This window comes from Larimichthys crocea, unplaced genomic scaffold (genome assembly GCF_000972845.2).
Source record: "Larimichthys crocea isolate SSNF unplaced genomic scaffold, L_crocea_2.0 scaffold214, whole genome shotgun sequence".
Taxonomy (NCBI): Eukaryota; Metazoa; Chordata; class Actinopteri; family Sciaenidae; genus Larimichthys; species Larimichthys crocea.
Genome location: NW_020852853.1, coordinates 181,429 through 198,237, shown reverse-complemented (window position 1 = coordinate 198,237; position 16,809 = coordinate 181,429). Strand labels below are relative to the sequence as shown.

The 16,809-nt window shown below is 43.5% G+C and overlaps 2 protein-coding genes across 2 annotated transcripts in view; both read right to left on the bottom strand.

Moving 5' to 3' along the window:
- Window positions 1–3,714, bottom strand: part of LOC104938290 (tryptophan 5-hydroxylase 2) — an 11,296-nt gene extending 7,582 nt beyond the window's left edge. Inside the window, exons 1-3 of the mRNA XM_027275756.1 lie at window positions 1,910–3,714; window positions 1,157–1,291; window positions 854–1,037 (exon numbers count right to left, since the gene is read on the bottom strand). Coding sequence (XP_027131557.1) covers window positions 854–1,037; window positions 1,157–1,291; window positions 1,910–2,068 — 478 coding nt within the window. The 5' untranslated portion in view covers window positions 2,069–3,714. The remainder of the gene's footprint in view (window positions 1–853; window positions 1,038–1,156; window positions 1,292–1,909) is intronic.
- A 139-nt stretch (window positions 3,715–3,853) lies between these two features.
- On the bottom strand, window positions 3,854–16,413 carry tbc1d15 (TBC1 domain family, member 15). Its single transcript, XM_027275766.1, is given in 18 exon segments — window positions 3,854–5,267; window positions 7,676–7,762; window positions 7,862–7,952; window positions 7,954–7,976; window positions 8,714–8,811; window positions 8,912–9,011; window positions 9,254–9,354; window positions 9,513–9,629; window positions 9,725–9,819; window positions 9,916–10,019; window positions 10,104–10,232; window positions 10,738–10,935; window positions 11,024–11,126; window positions 11,271–11,478; window positions 13,186–13,327; window positions 13,781–13,855; window positions 14,042–14,143; window positions 16,318–16,413. Coding segments are annotated over 18 exon segments (1,974 nt in total). The 5' UTR covers window positions 16,339–16,413; the 3' UTR covers window positions 3,854–5,087.
- Window positions 16,414–16,809: the final 396 nt, after the last annotated feature.

Here is a 16,809-nt window from a genome sequence, read left to right as displayed (position 1 = left end):
TTTGTAACAAGTGTTTGTAATGCATTACTAATGTGTTTGTAACATGTTTGTAACATGTGGTTGTAATGTGTTACTAACGTGTTTGTAACATGTTTGTAACACATGTTTGTAACATGTGGTTGTAATGTGTTACTAACGTGTTTGTAACATGTTTGTAACACATGTTTGTAATGCGTTACTAACAAGATTCAAGATTCAAGATTCAAGTTTTTATTTGTCACATGCCTAAAAGTACAGGTACAGTGGCAGTGAAATGAAGGTGACTGTCGCGACTGTGCAAAAAAAACACTCAAAGGATAAAAAGAAAATAAGATAGAAAAGAAGAATAAATAAAATGTAAGATAGAAATAGCAAAACTAGAAAAATAAATAAACTAGAAAAAAAGATATACACCACTATGTTACTCTATTTACAACTATGTACATGACCCGTATAATACAAATTAACATTATATAAATATGTAAACAGAAAAAATCTCACTATGAGAGAGCAGTGATGTGCAGATGTGTTTGTAACATGTTTGTAACAAGTGTTTGTAATGCATTACTAATGTGTTTGTAACATGTTTGTAGCATGTGGTTGTAATGCGTTACTAACGTGTTTGTAACATGTTTGTAACATGTGGTTGTAATGTGTTACTAATGTGTTTGTAACATGTTTGTAACACATGTTTGTAATGCGTTACTAACAGGTTTGTAACATGTTTGTAGCATGTGGTTGTAATGCATTACTAATGTGTTTGTAACATGTTTGTAACACGCTTGTAACATGTTTTCAATGTGTACCTGCCATTCAAACACTAGTCTGATCCAAATGGGTTGGTTCAGTGACATCAGTGCTCAGGTGTTCATACCTGCCTCGGCAGACCACACATGTGCAGGCGTGTTGAAGGAGATGATGTTGACGTGATCTTTGAGGTGCTGTAGCAGCTCGTTAAACTCCTTCTTACTGCAGCTGCAGTCAGCAAAGATCTCCACCTCGTTAGTGACGCGCCTCGATACCCGCGACTCAATGTGGTTCAGGTTCACCCGCTTCTCCTGCAGGAAGTTAGGGGGGAGGAGAGGAGACAAGGACATAAAGGAAAGAAGTAACTGGAGGAGATGAGCAAATTAGTAGATAGGAAACAGGAAACAGAAAGCAGGATTTATTGTCTCACCTGAAACAATCGGAGAGCTTTGACCAGACAGCCGACCTCGTTCTTCAGAGAAAACACCACCGCTGTCTTCCCAGAATCTTCAGCGCTCTCTTTGTCCGGCGTCTCCTTGATGGGACAGAAGGACAGACGCCGCGACTGGACAGCGACGAAAAATAAACGACTGACTTTAGAAGTATAAGTTAATATCTTTACAAACTAATATTAATGTTCATTTATTTAGATTTTTATTTACAGTCAACATAAATTAAAATGTGATTTATTCTTGATAAAGTTTAAACTTTAATAATCAATCTCTTCCAAACATATCACAGTTAAAATTAACCTGAACCCACGAATGTGTTTGTAAACTATTGTATAATAATACAATATATGATATAATATACTATAATAATACAATATAATATAACATTAATTTTCTTTGCAGCAGCTCACTGAACAAACACAAATATATTGAAGCTCTGAGTTGAAGTGTTCTCATGTTTCTAATATTCATGTTTAAAGACAAGCAGACTGAAAAGCTGTTCCTAATAAAGTGGCCGTCTGTGTTTTTATGAATTATTAAATATTCATCAGAGACACAAAAAAACAGCTTTGTTCATTAAACATTCAGCTGAGAGGAGAAACTTTAAATTTATTAAAGTCTTTATGATTTTTAGCCATGATCATCTGTTAGTTAACAAACAGACATAGAACATATATAGAACATATAATAATGAAAGTGAACATGTTGAGGAGGCTGAGCATTGTTCTCACCATCTGCCCTCCGGTGTGGCGCTGCTGCTGGTGGTCGAACATGGCCGAGTCCAGCGACAGCCCCCTCCGGGCCCAGTACTTGCTGGAGAACATCATCATGGCTGGCTGCATCTTGGGCACTGGTTCCGGACAGTCCTTCATCACATGGGACGAGGCCATGGGGAACCAGTGGGTGTATGAGTACCAGGGCTCCAGCCTGCTGTTTGCTGCTCCTCACACTGACGCTCAGAGACCTTCTGTTGGTCCAACGCTGGCTCCACACTGGGCTGCCTCCAGTAAAATGCTGCTGGGGGAAGGAGGGTGTTTATATAAAGCAGCTGTTGGTGCTCCACCCTCCTCTGATCAAATTCCTCCATCACTGCTGATGCTCCTCCCTCCTCTGATCAAACTCCTCCATCACTGCAGCTTCATCTTTTTATCATCACGTCAAAAACATAGCTGCAGGTGTGTGTTCATACAAACAGAAATATTAAAGACAGACAAATGGAGCTCTGTGAGGCTACATGCTAACAGCAGAATGCTTACAGGTGGTTTAAAGATGATGTTTGCATGTCATTAAATATTTAAGTAGCAACAACAGAGTCTACAACATCCTCACTTTAACTTCACCTGCTGTCACCTGCCTGATGTGCTTAGACTAGTTATTGGTTAGAGGTGCAGCGTGTTCAAGTATCTGAGCAGCATGAACGACTTCATAACATGATATGTGTTTAGCCTGCCAGCCTCCAACCAGCTTCCAAGCCTGTGAGCAACCAACCGTCACCCCACTACCCCAGTTTCAACTGCCTCAGCTGTGTATGGCCTCCTGAACTATCCCACCTACATTGCAGGTTGCTGGTTGTCCTTCAGAGGTGTTCCACCGATCTGCTCGTCCACCAGAGCTACTCCCATCACATCACAAGCTTCCAGGACCTTGTCCAAAATACACTTTCCTCTGTCCTGCCTTCTGTTGACCCTTAAGATCTACTCCACCAATCGGCCTTGGTGCCAGGTCATTCACCTGAGATCCTGTCCATCCACCTGAGATCTCCTGCTCCACCTGTCCATTAATATAAGGTTGTGTTTTGTTGTATTTCTGTGATGTCGTGTCATGTTTCGTTGCGTTGTTCTATTTTGTTGGTGTTCTATTTTGTTGTATTTCTGTGATGCTGTCGTGTTTGGTTGGTGCTTTGTTGTACTTTGTGTCTCCACCTTGCTTCGCTGAGTTTGCCTCGAGCAGGTGGAGCTGAGTGAATGACAGTCCGTCCACACAAAGCAGCTTTCACTTCAATAAAATCCAGAGAGATGGAGGATTGATAAGTGACGCTGGCAGCGGCTATCAGCTGTGTACTGGGACAATTTCCTGCCATACAGGAAATGAAAGAGCAGAGAGACGGCAGCAGAAGCTCCAGCTGCTTTGTTCTCAGCTTTATGAGCAGATCGAAGGTGATACCTTCATCTGTCTGCTCTGACTCCAACGCCAAATGTCGGCAGCGTCCATCGTCCATCACACATGAAAGCAGCTGAAGTGACATTTTAGCTCCTCGTTTGCAGCTCTGACATTTCTGCAGAGATTCATGAATTCAAATTTAAAATGTGCTTTAGAAGTTCAGAGCTTGTTTTCTGTTCAGGTGGGAATGTTTATGACTTTCCTTTTTCAGACAAATGTTTAATTAATGTCATGACGAGATTTAATGAACTGTGATTAATGTTTTCATCAACAAATCAAGTGATTCCTTTAAAACATATAACGGCAGTTCAGGTACACATTAAACATCATGTCATGTTTTTGTCCTCATGTTTGCTCTCGTTATGTGTAAGACGGAGATCCAGCACAGCAGCTATCAGACTAATATCTATATATTTATGATTTACCAGCTGCTATGACAGGTGAATGACCTGCTGTAGATCATTAAACTCATCTCATCTTATTTTGTCTTAATTGTTGAAGAAAAAGTCAAAATGTTCCTGAAATAGTTTTATTGCCAAAAAATGAATCAATCACATGAAAAGAGCCGAAATCACAAACAGCACCAACAAGACGGATCCATCAGGATGAAACCAGTAAAGCTGCGAGTGGCAACACTTTGAGTCCGACAAGTCTTTATTCATAATTAAACACGTTTGTTTGGACGCGTTGGACTGAAGCTGCAGTGAGAACGTTTGATTTGAGTTAAAGGAACGTTTAAATAAAGTTTGTGTTCTTCATCATAAATTTAATAAAGGGTTCTCTCTCTCTCTTTATATATTTGTTGGTGGTGAGTCTCACTGTTCACTCATAAGCTCACCGCTAATGCTAACACAAAACTTCCTGCTGTTTCATAGTAAAACTCTTCATCGGACTTTTATTTTGAAGCAGCCACAGAAACATGACGGGTTGCTACTGTAACCACGGGTACCGCTCAGCTGTGATGTTCTTAGCATGTTTCCTGTCAGAGTCATGTGACATGTGGAGGAGGTGTGCGTCATGTTCTGATCTGAACTCTATCTGGATCAAACCTGATCCAGAACAGACAGAACCGACGCTGTAAAAACATTTAAAGAACGTTCTCATGAACGTGGTTCTGTTCATGCAACATGTTGTGCACACGTTGCTGTGGACTCGTCATGGTCCAGTTTAACCCGGTTAAGGTGGAGTGGCTGACCTCAGATCAGATTAATACTGAGTGGAGGAGTTTGATCTGTGATGCGGTGGCGAGCAGCGAGCGGCGTTCATTTAAAATCGGAAACTATCGAAAGCTTCATTAAAAGCTTGTGTTGGACCTGATGTGGACCTGAACCAATTCTGATCTGGTTCTGATGGACCTCAGCATGTCACAACACGTCTGAAGCTCCGTTCACACAGGACACTGATTGATGCTAACATGCTGACATGTCTAAGAACCAATCAGACAACAGGAAACAGGAAAACGACTGAAGGTTCTGATGTTCTCTTTAGAACTCATCTGTTCTCTGATTGGATCCCTGGATTTATTCTGGATGACATCCACAGGAAGTGATGTCAGTCCTGTGACGTACTTCCTGTCTGAGCGGAGCTTTAGAGACGTCGTTAGCAGACAGAAGGAATGACGATATGATACAAGAAATTACAAAAATAAGATTCTCAATAATCTCAAATCCTTTTTTACATCTTCCTCTTCCTCTCCGTCGTCATGGCGACACGGCGCCCTGCTGACTCGGGGTCAGTCTCTGCTGTTCACTACGATATGAAGGCCACTTTGCAGCTGTTCTGAGAGCAGCTTTCTCTCAAGTGTCCATTGGAGCAGGCGTCCGGTCTGTGAGCCAGTCTGTGAGCTGGAGCAGGTCCACAGTCCGCCGGGTCAGAACCAGAATCCTCAGAGCTGAAGCCCAATATCACCCCAATGGACCGCGGTAATTCCTGAAGAACACAAAGCAGCATAAGACAAATGATCAACTCCGACCACTGATGAAGACACATCACAGATACAGATGATCTATATATGCACACGTACATTACAGATACAGATGATCTATATATGTACACGCACATTACAGATACAGATGATCTATATATGTACACACACATTACAGTATACAGATGATCTATATAGGCACACGCACTATACAGATCAGATGATCTATATATATGCACACGCACATACAGATACAGATGATCTATATATGCACACACACATTACAGATACAGTGATCTATAATGCACACGTACATACAGATAACGATGATCTATATATGCACACGCACATCACAGATACAGATGATCTATATAGCATCGCACATCACAGATACAGATGATCTATAATGCACCGCACATTACAGATACAGATGATCTATATATGTACACGCAACATACAGATCAGATGATCTATATAATGCACACGCACATTACAGATACAGATGATCTATAATATGTATACCGCCACATTACAGATACAGATGATCTATATATGCACACACACAGCACAATACGATGATCTATATAGTATCGCAATTACAGATACAGATGACTATATATGCACACGCACATTACAGATACAGAGATCTATATATGCACACACACATTACAGATACAGATGATCTATATATGTACACACACATTACAGATACAGATGATCTATATATGTACACGCACATTACAGATACAGATGATCTATATATGTATACGCACATCACAGATACAGATGATCTATATATGTATACGCACATTACAGATACAGATGATCTATATATGCACACGCACATTACAGATACAGATGATCTATATATGCACACCACACACACAGATACAGATGATCTATATATGTAACGCACATCACAGATACAGATGATCTATATATGCACACGTACATTCAGATACAGAGATCTATATAGTACACACACATTACAGATACAGAGTGATCTATATATGTATACGCACATTACAGATACAGATGATCTATATATGTATACGCACATTACAGATACAGATGATCTATATATGTTCACGCACATTACAGATACAGATGATCTATATATGTATACGCACATTACAGATACAGATGATCTATATATGTACACGCACATTACAGATACAGATGATCTATATATGCACACGCACATTACAGATACAGATGATCTATATATGTACACGCACATTACAGATACAGATGATCTATATATGCACACCACATTACAGATACATGACATATAGTACACGACATTACAGATACAGATGATCTATATATGTACACGCACATTACAGATACAGATGATCTATATATGTACACGCACATTACAGATACAGATGATCTATATAGTACATGCACATTACAGATACAGATGATCATATATGTAACACCACATCAAAGATACAGATGATCTATATATTAACGCACATTACAGATACAGATGATCTATATATGCACACGCACATTACAGATACAGATGATCTATATATGCACACGCACATTACAGATACAGATGATCTATATATGCACACGCACATTACAGATACAGATGATCTATATATGTACACGCACATTACAGATACAGATGATCTATATATGCACACGCACATTACAGATACAGATGATCTATATATGTACACGCACATTACAGATACAGATGATCTATTATGTACACGCACATTACAGATACAGATATCTATAATGTACACGCACATTACAGAACAGATGACTATATATGTACAGCACATTACAGATACAGATGATCTATATATGTACACACACATCACAGATCAGATGACATATATGTACACGCACATACAGATACAGATGATCTATATATGCACACGCACATCACAGATACAGATGATCTATATATGTACACGCACATTACAGATACAGATGATCTATATATGTATACGCACATCACAGATACAGATCTATAATGCACACGCACATTACAGATACAGATGATCTATATAGAATACGCACATCACAGATACAGATGATCTATATATGTATACGCACATTACAGATACAGATGATCTATATATGCACACGCACATTACAGATACAGATGATCTATATATGTATACGCACTTAAAGATACAGATGATCTATATAGCCACACACATACAGAACAGATGATCTAATAGTATACGCACATTACAGAACAGATGATCTATATATGCACACCACATTACAGATACAGATGATCTATATATGTATACGCACATTACAGATACAGATGATCTATATATGCACACGCACATTACAGATACAGATGATCTATATATGTATACGCACATTACAGATACAGATGATCTATCGTATATGTATACAGTGTGAGAGGTCGTGGTCGTACCTTACAGCTCCTGATCTGGACGCTGATCCCTTCGGCTTTCTGAAGAATTTCTTCAATGTTTAGTTTCATCGAGAGCTCGTTGATGTGCTGCAACAGAACAAGACAATCTGAGCTTATCCAGAACCAGCTGATCCAGCAGGTCTGGTCTGGGTCCTGGTCCAACTGCAGGTCTGGGTCTGAGCTTACCTTAAGTATTCATTGAAGCCGTAGTTCTCCTCCATGATCTTCTGGTTTCTCTGAGTCCAGGATGGCGCAGCAGACCAGCAGTGGAAGTTCTCACAGGAAGACCGGTCCACATTACCTGGTGGTGGTGGTGTGGGGTGGGGGGCACAGGTAGATCCATATGTCTATGTCTCTCTATTCTATATCTATCTATACTAATATATTATATATATATATATATATATATATATATATATCTATATCTATATATAATATCTATATCTATATATATATATAGAAAAATAAATAAATAACGCGGTTCACTTTTCGCGGACTCGCTGTTTCGCGAATGTTTTTAGTGTAATTTTGCATGCTTTTTTTTTTACAGCGTACTGTACAGTATGAACGCGCATTGTGTTCTGCGTCCTGATTAACTAAGGAAGTACTGTACAAAATGTGTGTAAAAAGGTGTATAAAAGTGTGTGGTTAGGGGTTTTACGGCCTTAAAACATGTATAATAATTGTAAAACTTACTTCGCGGATTTCGTTTATTGCGGGTTATTTTTAGAACGTATCCCCGTGATAAACGAGGGACCACTGTATACTTTTTCCAATAGACCAACAAAAAGTGAAAATGATACATTTTAAACGAATAGAAATGTGAAAAGTGTGGTGTGCATTTGTATTCTGCCCCGTCTGATCCCCGAAATACAACCCAGTGCAATCCACCTGTGTATTGTATATATGTTGTGTGTATGTTGTATATATGTTGAATGTTGTGTGTGTTGTATGTGTGTTGTATGTTGTATATATGTTGTGTGTGTGTTGTGTGTGTTGTTTGTATGCTGTGTGTGTGTGTGTGGTCAATTAGATCACCTCCCAGAGTCGGAGGACGTCCTGGAAGCTGAGTTCTCTCTTGAACCTGATCAACAGCCATCGGAAGCAGAAATACAGATAACCAGAATCCTGAGACTCTGCAGACAGAACACACAAACACAGAACCTTCAGAACCTTCAGACTGTCCACCGTCAGGATGAACACTGAGAACAGGTTCAGACTAGAACAGGTTTGTACCGAGGTAGTTCCAGAAGGCTGAGTCCAGCAGTCTGAGCAGGGTACTGAGCTGGATCAGCTGAGTCTTCATGCCCTGCATCTGCTCCTCAAAGTTATGATGCTACAAGTACACACATCAGAGTATAAGTACACACATCAGAGTATAAGTACACACATCAGAGTATAATTCTATAATTATAATCCTTCTGCCACAGGTGACCCTAACGACCCACAGGTGACCCTAACGACCCACAGGTGACCTCAACGACCCACAGGTGACCTCAACGATGCACAGGTGACCTCAACGACCCACAGGTGACCTCAACGATGCACAGGTGACCTTAACGACCCACTTGAACTCACCATCTGATCCATGAAGGAGACAAAACACCAGAAGGCCTCCACCTCGTTCTCCATCACGTAGAGGATTGGAGACAGCAGGTCGCTCATCCCCTGAACGTAACCTGAAGACGACAGAAGAGTTCAGTCACAGCTGACGACAACAATTCATCCAGTTTATGTGAATTCACAGGAAAACATCAAAATAAAAGATAACAGGAAACACTTTCAGGTCCCTGTGGTTTACAAAATAAAAGCACTGTAATAAAAAGGACCATCTCACCAAGGTCGAAGTCGTACATGCAGTATGTCATCAGAATGTCGTGAAGCAGGACCAGACCCGGATTGTCAATGCCTTCATAAAACCTGTTGGTTCTGTCTGTTCGGTTCACGTCTTTCTCTGAGAACAGACACAAAAGTAGAGACAGAAGATGTTTGAATGTTCTCTCACGTGACCTTTGCTGATCGATCACTGAGCAGATAAATGGGTCTGACCGATCAGACTCCGGTAGTCTCTCAGTCTGGAGTTCCTCTTCTCTTGTTCCTCGCTGACAGACTTCCACTGCAGCTTCATCCTGAAGTATTCATCACTGAGAAGACACAGAACCAACAGAACCAGAATCATGACCCAGAACCAGACAGAGAACCCGTTGACCGATTATTGATTATCTGTTGATCCATCTTACGTCTTGGTTCTCTGGAGAACCTTCCTCTCCTCCAGCGTGCTGTCCCATGGAAAATATCCCAACAGGAACTTCCAGGCGTCTTTCCTCACAGCGTGACAGAGTCCCTGCAGGGTCACATGACAGAGCATATGATGACAGAAAGCTGGGTGCATGCTGGGAGATTTAACGGGGACGAGAACCCGACTTACCCCTTTAAAGATGACCTGTTTGAGCTGCGGGATGTTGATCATCCTCCCCTCTCCATCCTGGTGTCTGGTCCAGTCCTCGGCTGACAGCGGCTCCCTCCTCGCCACCTGAGGCCTCGTCCCCAGGTCCACCTGACAACGAAACAAACAGAACATTTGGTGACCCGGCGGGCTCAGAACCAACATCAGCATGAAGTTTAACACTGAGAAACACATCACAGAGCAAATGTTTAGATCAGTGACCTCATCAATAGATTAGTATGATCAGAGTGAACCAGTTCAACCCGTGACCTCTGACCCACCACGCCAACTCGACTCTCACACCTGAACCAGGTGAGCAGACGCTGCTCTGACATCACAACTCAGAGATCATACATCATGTATGACACATGATTCAGTGCACTGAGGTCCATCTGCAGTGACATCTAGTGGTGTCTCAGCTGATTACACATGACCTCATCAGAGTTAATAGATCAGAGGTTATTAATCATTGTTTATTGATCAGTTAATTGATCAGTGTTTATAGATCAGAGTTGATAGATCAGAGTTAATAGATCATTATTTATTGATCAGAGTTCAAAGATCAGAGTTGACTGATCAGTGCTGATGATGACACATTACAGCAGTGTCCTCTCACCCTCGTGATGACCTCGAAGCCGGGCTCCTCCTGCTGGTTGATCTCCAGACCCGGGATAACTTCACCCAGCAGGTCGGCCACTTCCTCCGGGGGCCGCTGGTGCTGCTCCTCCGTCCCCCGGAAAGCATCGAAGATGTAGTTGGTGACTTTGGAGAAGCCACCCAGCGTGGTGACGTACGGGTCCTTCCTTAATTTCTGCTGGAGACAAACAGAATCCATCACCGCTGAGACTCGTATTGACAGAACACTTCAGAACACAGAACAAGGTTCTGATGAAGGTTCTTACATGCATGATGCCGAAGTTGTTGTCATCCAGAAGGTTCTCAAAGGACTGAGACAGAGCTTTGTTCGGTGTGCTGACCAACAGACATGATCCATCATCTGGATCCCTGCAAACACACAACAGTCACATCTCCACAGGTTCAACACGGGTTCTACCCAGAACCGCTGTTAGCTTCAGGTCCAGTCCAAACAGACCAGAGGCTGTTGAGGTTTTGTGGTTATGGCGTGTGGTCGTTGTGTGTCATACTCACTCGCTGAGCAGAGCGAACCTCCTCAGGCTGTCCAGGAACTCGGTGCTGCCTCCCTGGTGGAAGTGCAGAGTGGGCAGAGACGTGGACGACTCCTTCAGCTTGAAGACCACAAAGGTCCAACCCTCCTCCTTCACTGTGATAGACCTCAGGTCACTGAGGCTGAAGCTGAACGCCCACCTGCTCCTCTCATGGCTGTGGTTCAGAGAGCCTGACAGACCGCGCAGAGGGATCACAACACATATGCACAATGTATACAATGGGTGAACGTAGAAACATGTCAGACACAGACTGGTCCATCAGAACAAGTTCTGTTTCTGTCCACAGTCACAGTTTATCCACAGAACAACACAAAACCACACAGAACACAGAACAACAACAGAACAACACAGAACCAAAGAACAAAGAACCACACAGAACACAGAACAACACAGAACCAAAGAACAAAGAACCACACAGAACACAGAACAACAACAGAACCACACAGAACACATAACAACAGAACCACACAGAACCACACAGGACAACAGAACCACACAGGACAACAGAACCACACAGAACCAAAGAACAAAGAACCACACAGAACACAGAACAACAACAGAACAACACAGAACCAAAGAACAAAGAACCACACAGAACACAGAACAACAACAGAACCACACAGAACACAGAACAACAACAGAACAACAGAACCACACAGAACCACACAGGACAACAGAACCACACAGGACAACAGAACCACACAGAACCAAAAAACCACACAGGACAACAGAACCACACAGAACACAGAACAACAACAGAACAACACAGAACCAAAGAACAAAGAACCAAACAGAACACAGAACAACAAAAGAACAACAGAACCACACAGAACCACACAGGACAACAGAACAACACAGGACAACAGAACCACACAGAACCACACAGGACAACAGAACCACACAGGACAACAGAACCACACAGAACAGAACCGCACAGAACCACACAGGACAACACAGGACAACAGAACCACACAGAACACAAAACCACACAGAACAACACAGGACAACAGAACCACACAGGACAACAGAACCACACAGAACAACAGAACCACACAGGACAACACAGGACAACAGAACCACACAGAACAACAGAACCACACAGGACAACAAAACCACACAGAACCACACAGGACAACAGAACCACACAGAACCACACAGAACAACAGAACCACACAGAACCACACGGAACAACAGAACCACACAGGACAGCAGAACAACACAGAACCACACAGGACAACAGAACCACACAGGGTAACAGAACCACACAGAACCACACAGGACAACAGAACCACACAGGATAACAGAACCACACAGAACCACACAGGACAACAGAACCACACGGAACAACAGAACAACACAGAACCACACAGGACAGCAGAACAACACAGAAGCACACAGAACAACAGAACCACACAGGACAACAGAACAACACAGAACCACACAGGACAACAGAACCACACAGAACAACAAAGGACAACAACAGAACCACACAGAACAACACAGAACAACAGAACCACACAGGACAATAGAACCACACGGAACAACAGAACCACACAGAACAACACAGGACAACACAGGACAACACAGGACAACAGAACCACACAGAACCACACAAAACCACATAAAACAAAGAACAAAGAACCACACAGAACAACACAGGACAACAACAGAACCACACAGAACCACACAGGACAACAGAACCACACAGGACAACAACAGAACCACACAGAACCACACAGAACAACACAGAACAACAGAACCACACAGAACCACACAGGACAACACAGGACAACAGAACCACACAGAACCACACAGGACAACAGAACCACAGGCATGAACTGGATCAGTGATGATCTGATCTGGAACAGCAGACTCACTCTCTCCGTTGGTGCAGGTCTTCTTCTTGAAGGTCACAGCGTTCACCATGTCCCACTCTGTCTCGTAGCTCTGCTGTGTCTCTAACAGCTGATGGCTCCTCACACCTGAACACTGATCCCACTCCATCACCGAGCTGGAGTCCTGAAGACACAAAACCACGCTGACACAAGAAGAAGGTCTGGAGGAACCTGATGGTTCAACCTGCTGACTACTCTAACGTTCTGACGGATCATAGTGGATTGTAGTGGACTGTAGTGGATCGTAGTGGACTGTAGTGGACTGTAGTGGATCATAGTGGACTCGAGTGGACTGTAGTGGATCATAGTGGATTGTAGTGGACTGTAGTGGATTGTAGTGGACTGTAGTGGATCATAGTGGACTGTAGTGGATTGTAGTGGATCATAGTGGACTCGAGTGGACTGTAGTGGATCATAGTGGATTGTAGTGGACTGTAGTGGATCATAGTGGATTGTAGTGGACTGTAGTGGATTGTAGTGGACTGTAGTGGATCGTAGTGGATCGTAGTGGACTGTAGTAGATCATAGTGGACTGTAGTGGATCATAGTGGCTCAGGATCTGGAGGATTGTACAAACCTTTCCAGCACACAGCATGTTGGACGGGTCCACGGTATCTTCCAGAGGTTTGTACTCCACGACGATCTCAGCATCCTGTCATAATGACATCATCATGACATCATCATGACATCACGGTGAGACATCAGAAGAACAGTTAACTGATTATCAAAGACTGAACTTTTTGATCAAAGACAGATACTTTATTGATCCTGAAGGAAATTCAAGCAGATCATGTGACCTCTGACAGTTTGACCACGTGACCTCTGACATGTTGCTCACCTTGTCAACCATCCGTAGTGACCCTGAAACCAGCAGGTCCTGCTCGATGCCGTCCTCATCACTGCTCGGGTGAATGAAGACTCCTTCATGTTCAAATATGACCTGAGACACACACACACACACACACACACACACACACACACACACACACACACACACACACACACACACACACACACACACACACACACACACACACAGACGCACAGACGCACCCACACACACACACACACACACACACACACACACACCACACACACACACACAGACACATGACGGAATGTGATTGTGATTACCGTCTCTGAGGAAACAGGTTCAAACGTGTCTGAGATCCTGGACCGGGTTAGACCTGATCCTTTATCACAGCAACACACTGGAACCCTGAACTGGACCTCCAAGAACCGCAGGACCCACAGACGGACCAGACTGTCTGTCTGTGCGTGCTGTCTGTCAGCCTGCTGCCTGCCTGTCTGTCTTGTGCGTCCTTCTGTGCGTCTGTCTGTCAGTCTGTCTGTCTGTCTGTAGCCTGTCTGTCTGTCTGTCTGTCTGTCGGTTTCAGCCGTCTGTCAGTCTGTCTGTGTCAGCCTGTAGTCTGTCTGTCTGTCTGCCTGTCTGTTAGCCTGCCTGTCTGTTAGCCTGCCTGTCTGTTAGCCTGTCTGTCTGTCTGTCTGTCTGTCTGTCTGTCTTCTGTCTGTCTGTCGTGTCTGTCTGTTAGCCTGTCTGTCTGTTGTCGTCTGTATTGTCAGCGCCTGTCTGTCAGTCGCCTGTCTGTCAGTTAGCCTGTCTGTCTGTCTGTTAGCCTGTCTGTCTGCCTGTCGTTAGCCTGTCTGTCTGCTGTCGTCTGCCTGTCTGTTAGCTGTCTGTTTCCTGTCGTCGGTCTGTCTGTCTGCCTGTCTGTTAGCCTGTCTGTCTGTCTGTGTCTGTCGTCGTTAGCCGTCGTCTGTCTGCTGCCTGTCTGTTAGCCTGTCTGTCTGTCAGTCAGCTCTGTTGTCACGTCTGTTCAGTCACCTGCCTGTCTGTCAGTCAGCCTGTCTGTCTGTCAGTTGCCTGTCTGTCAGTCAGCCTGTCTCTGTTGTCTGTCTGTCGTTCAGCTGTCTTCTGTCTGTCAGTTAGCCTGTCTGTCCGTTTAGCCTGTCTGTCTGTTCTTGTCTGTCTGCCGTCTGTTACCTGTCTGTCTGTTGCCTGTCTGTTCTGTCTGTCTGTTCTGTTTAGCCTGTCTGTCTGCCTGTCGTGTCTGTCTGTCTGTCTGTCTGTCAGTCAGTTCAGTCAGTCAGCGTCTGCAGTGCCGTGTCTGCCTGTCTGTTAGCCTGTCTGTCTGTTAGCCTGTCTGTCTGTCTGTCTGTCTGTTAGCCTGTCTGTCTGCCTGTCTGTCTGTCTGTCTGTCTGTCTGTCAGTCAGTCAGTCAGCCTGTCTGTCAGTTAGCCTGTCTGTCTGTCTGTTAGCCTGTCTGTCTGTCTGTCTGTCGTCTAGCCTGTCTTGTCCTGTTGTCTGTCTGTGCTGTCTGTTCGTTAGCCTGTCTTTTAGTCCTGTCTGTCTGTCTGTCTGTCTGTTAGCCTGTCTGTCAGCCTGTCTGTCTGTCTGTCTGTCTGTTAGCCTGTCTGTCTGTCTTGTGCTGCTTGTAGCCTGTCTGTCTGTTAGCCTGTCTGTCTGTCTGTTCTGTCTGTTAGCCTGTCTGTCTGTCTGTCTGTCTGTCTGTCTGTCTGTCTGTCTGTCTGTTAGCCGTCGTTGTCTGTCTGTCTGTCTTTCTGTCTGTTGCCTGTTGTCTGTCTGTCTGTCTGTTAGCCGTCTGTCTGTCTGTCTCTGTCTGAGCCGTCTGTCTGTGTCTGTCTGTTAGCCGTCTGTCAGCCTGTCTGTTTCTGTCTGTCTGTTGTCTGTCTGTTAGCTTCTGTGTTGCCTGTCTGTCTTGTTAGCCTGTTAGCAGCACTTCACAGACAGTCAGCTCCGTCACTGATGCTAACGTTAGCCTGTCTGTTAGCATGCTGGCTCGTGCTGTGGTTTAAACAGGTGAAGCTAACATATTAGCTAACAGGTGAGCTAACAGACGGTCCGGACGGGCTGGGTCGTGTTCTGGTTCTGGTTCTAGTTCTGGGCTGAGGATGTGGCTACATTCTGCTAGCACAGCAGCTAACGCTAACTAACTTCAGCTAACGTGCTTAGCTAAGTAACCTGCGCGGCAGGATGCGCAGTGGACACGGAGCCGGGTCGCAGACTGACACCGGAACCTACCGTGGACCAAGTTCTGCGGACTTTGGCAGAAAGAAGCTTCGTGTTTTTACCTGGACACGATCCGCCGCCATGTCGTCTGCTCCCTCCGCTGATGACGCAGCAGCTCACGTGCCTGTCAACTTCCAAAACAAAACCGACAAGTCAGCTTCCGGTGGATCTCTGCGCATGCGCACTGTGCCACAGCACTATAACTACACACACACCACACCACACATATAGTCACGAGACGATAATTAATACTATACTATTCTTATGTTATATCTATAGCTTATATATACAGACATATAATGTAAGTATTACTATATGAAATAATATACTATTATTGATTTGTACTATAACTATATATACACACATATAGTATGCATAGTTAACATAATGTAATATATACATATTGTTATTACTATACTATATTACACCACATATATGTAAGTTATACTATAATGATAATTACATTATATGTATATATACCTAATAACACACCTAATAGTATGCATAGTTATACTTAATGTAATAATACATTATTATGTTTACTATAACTATAT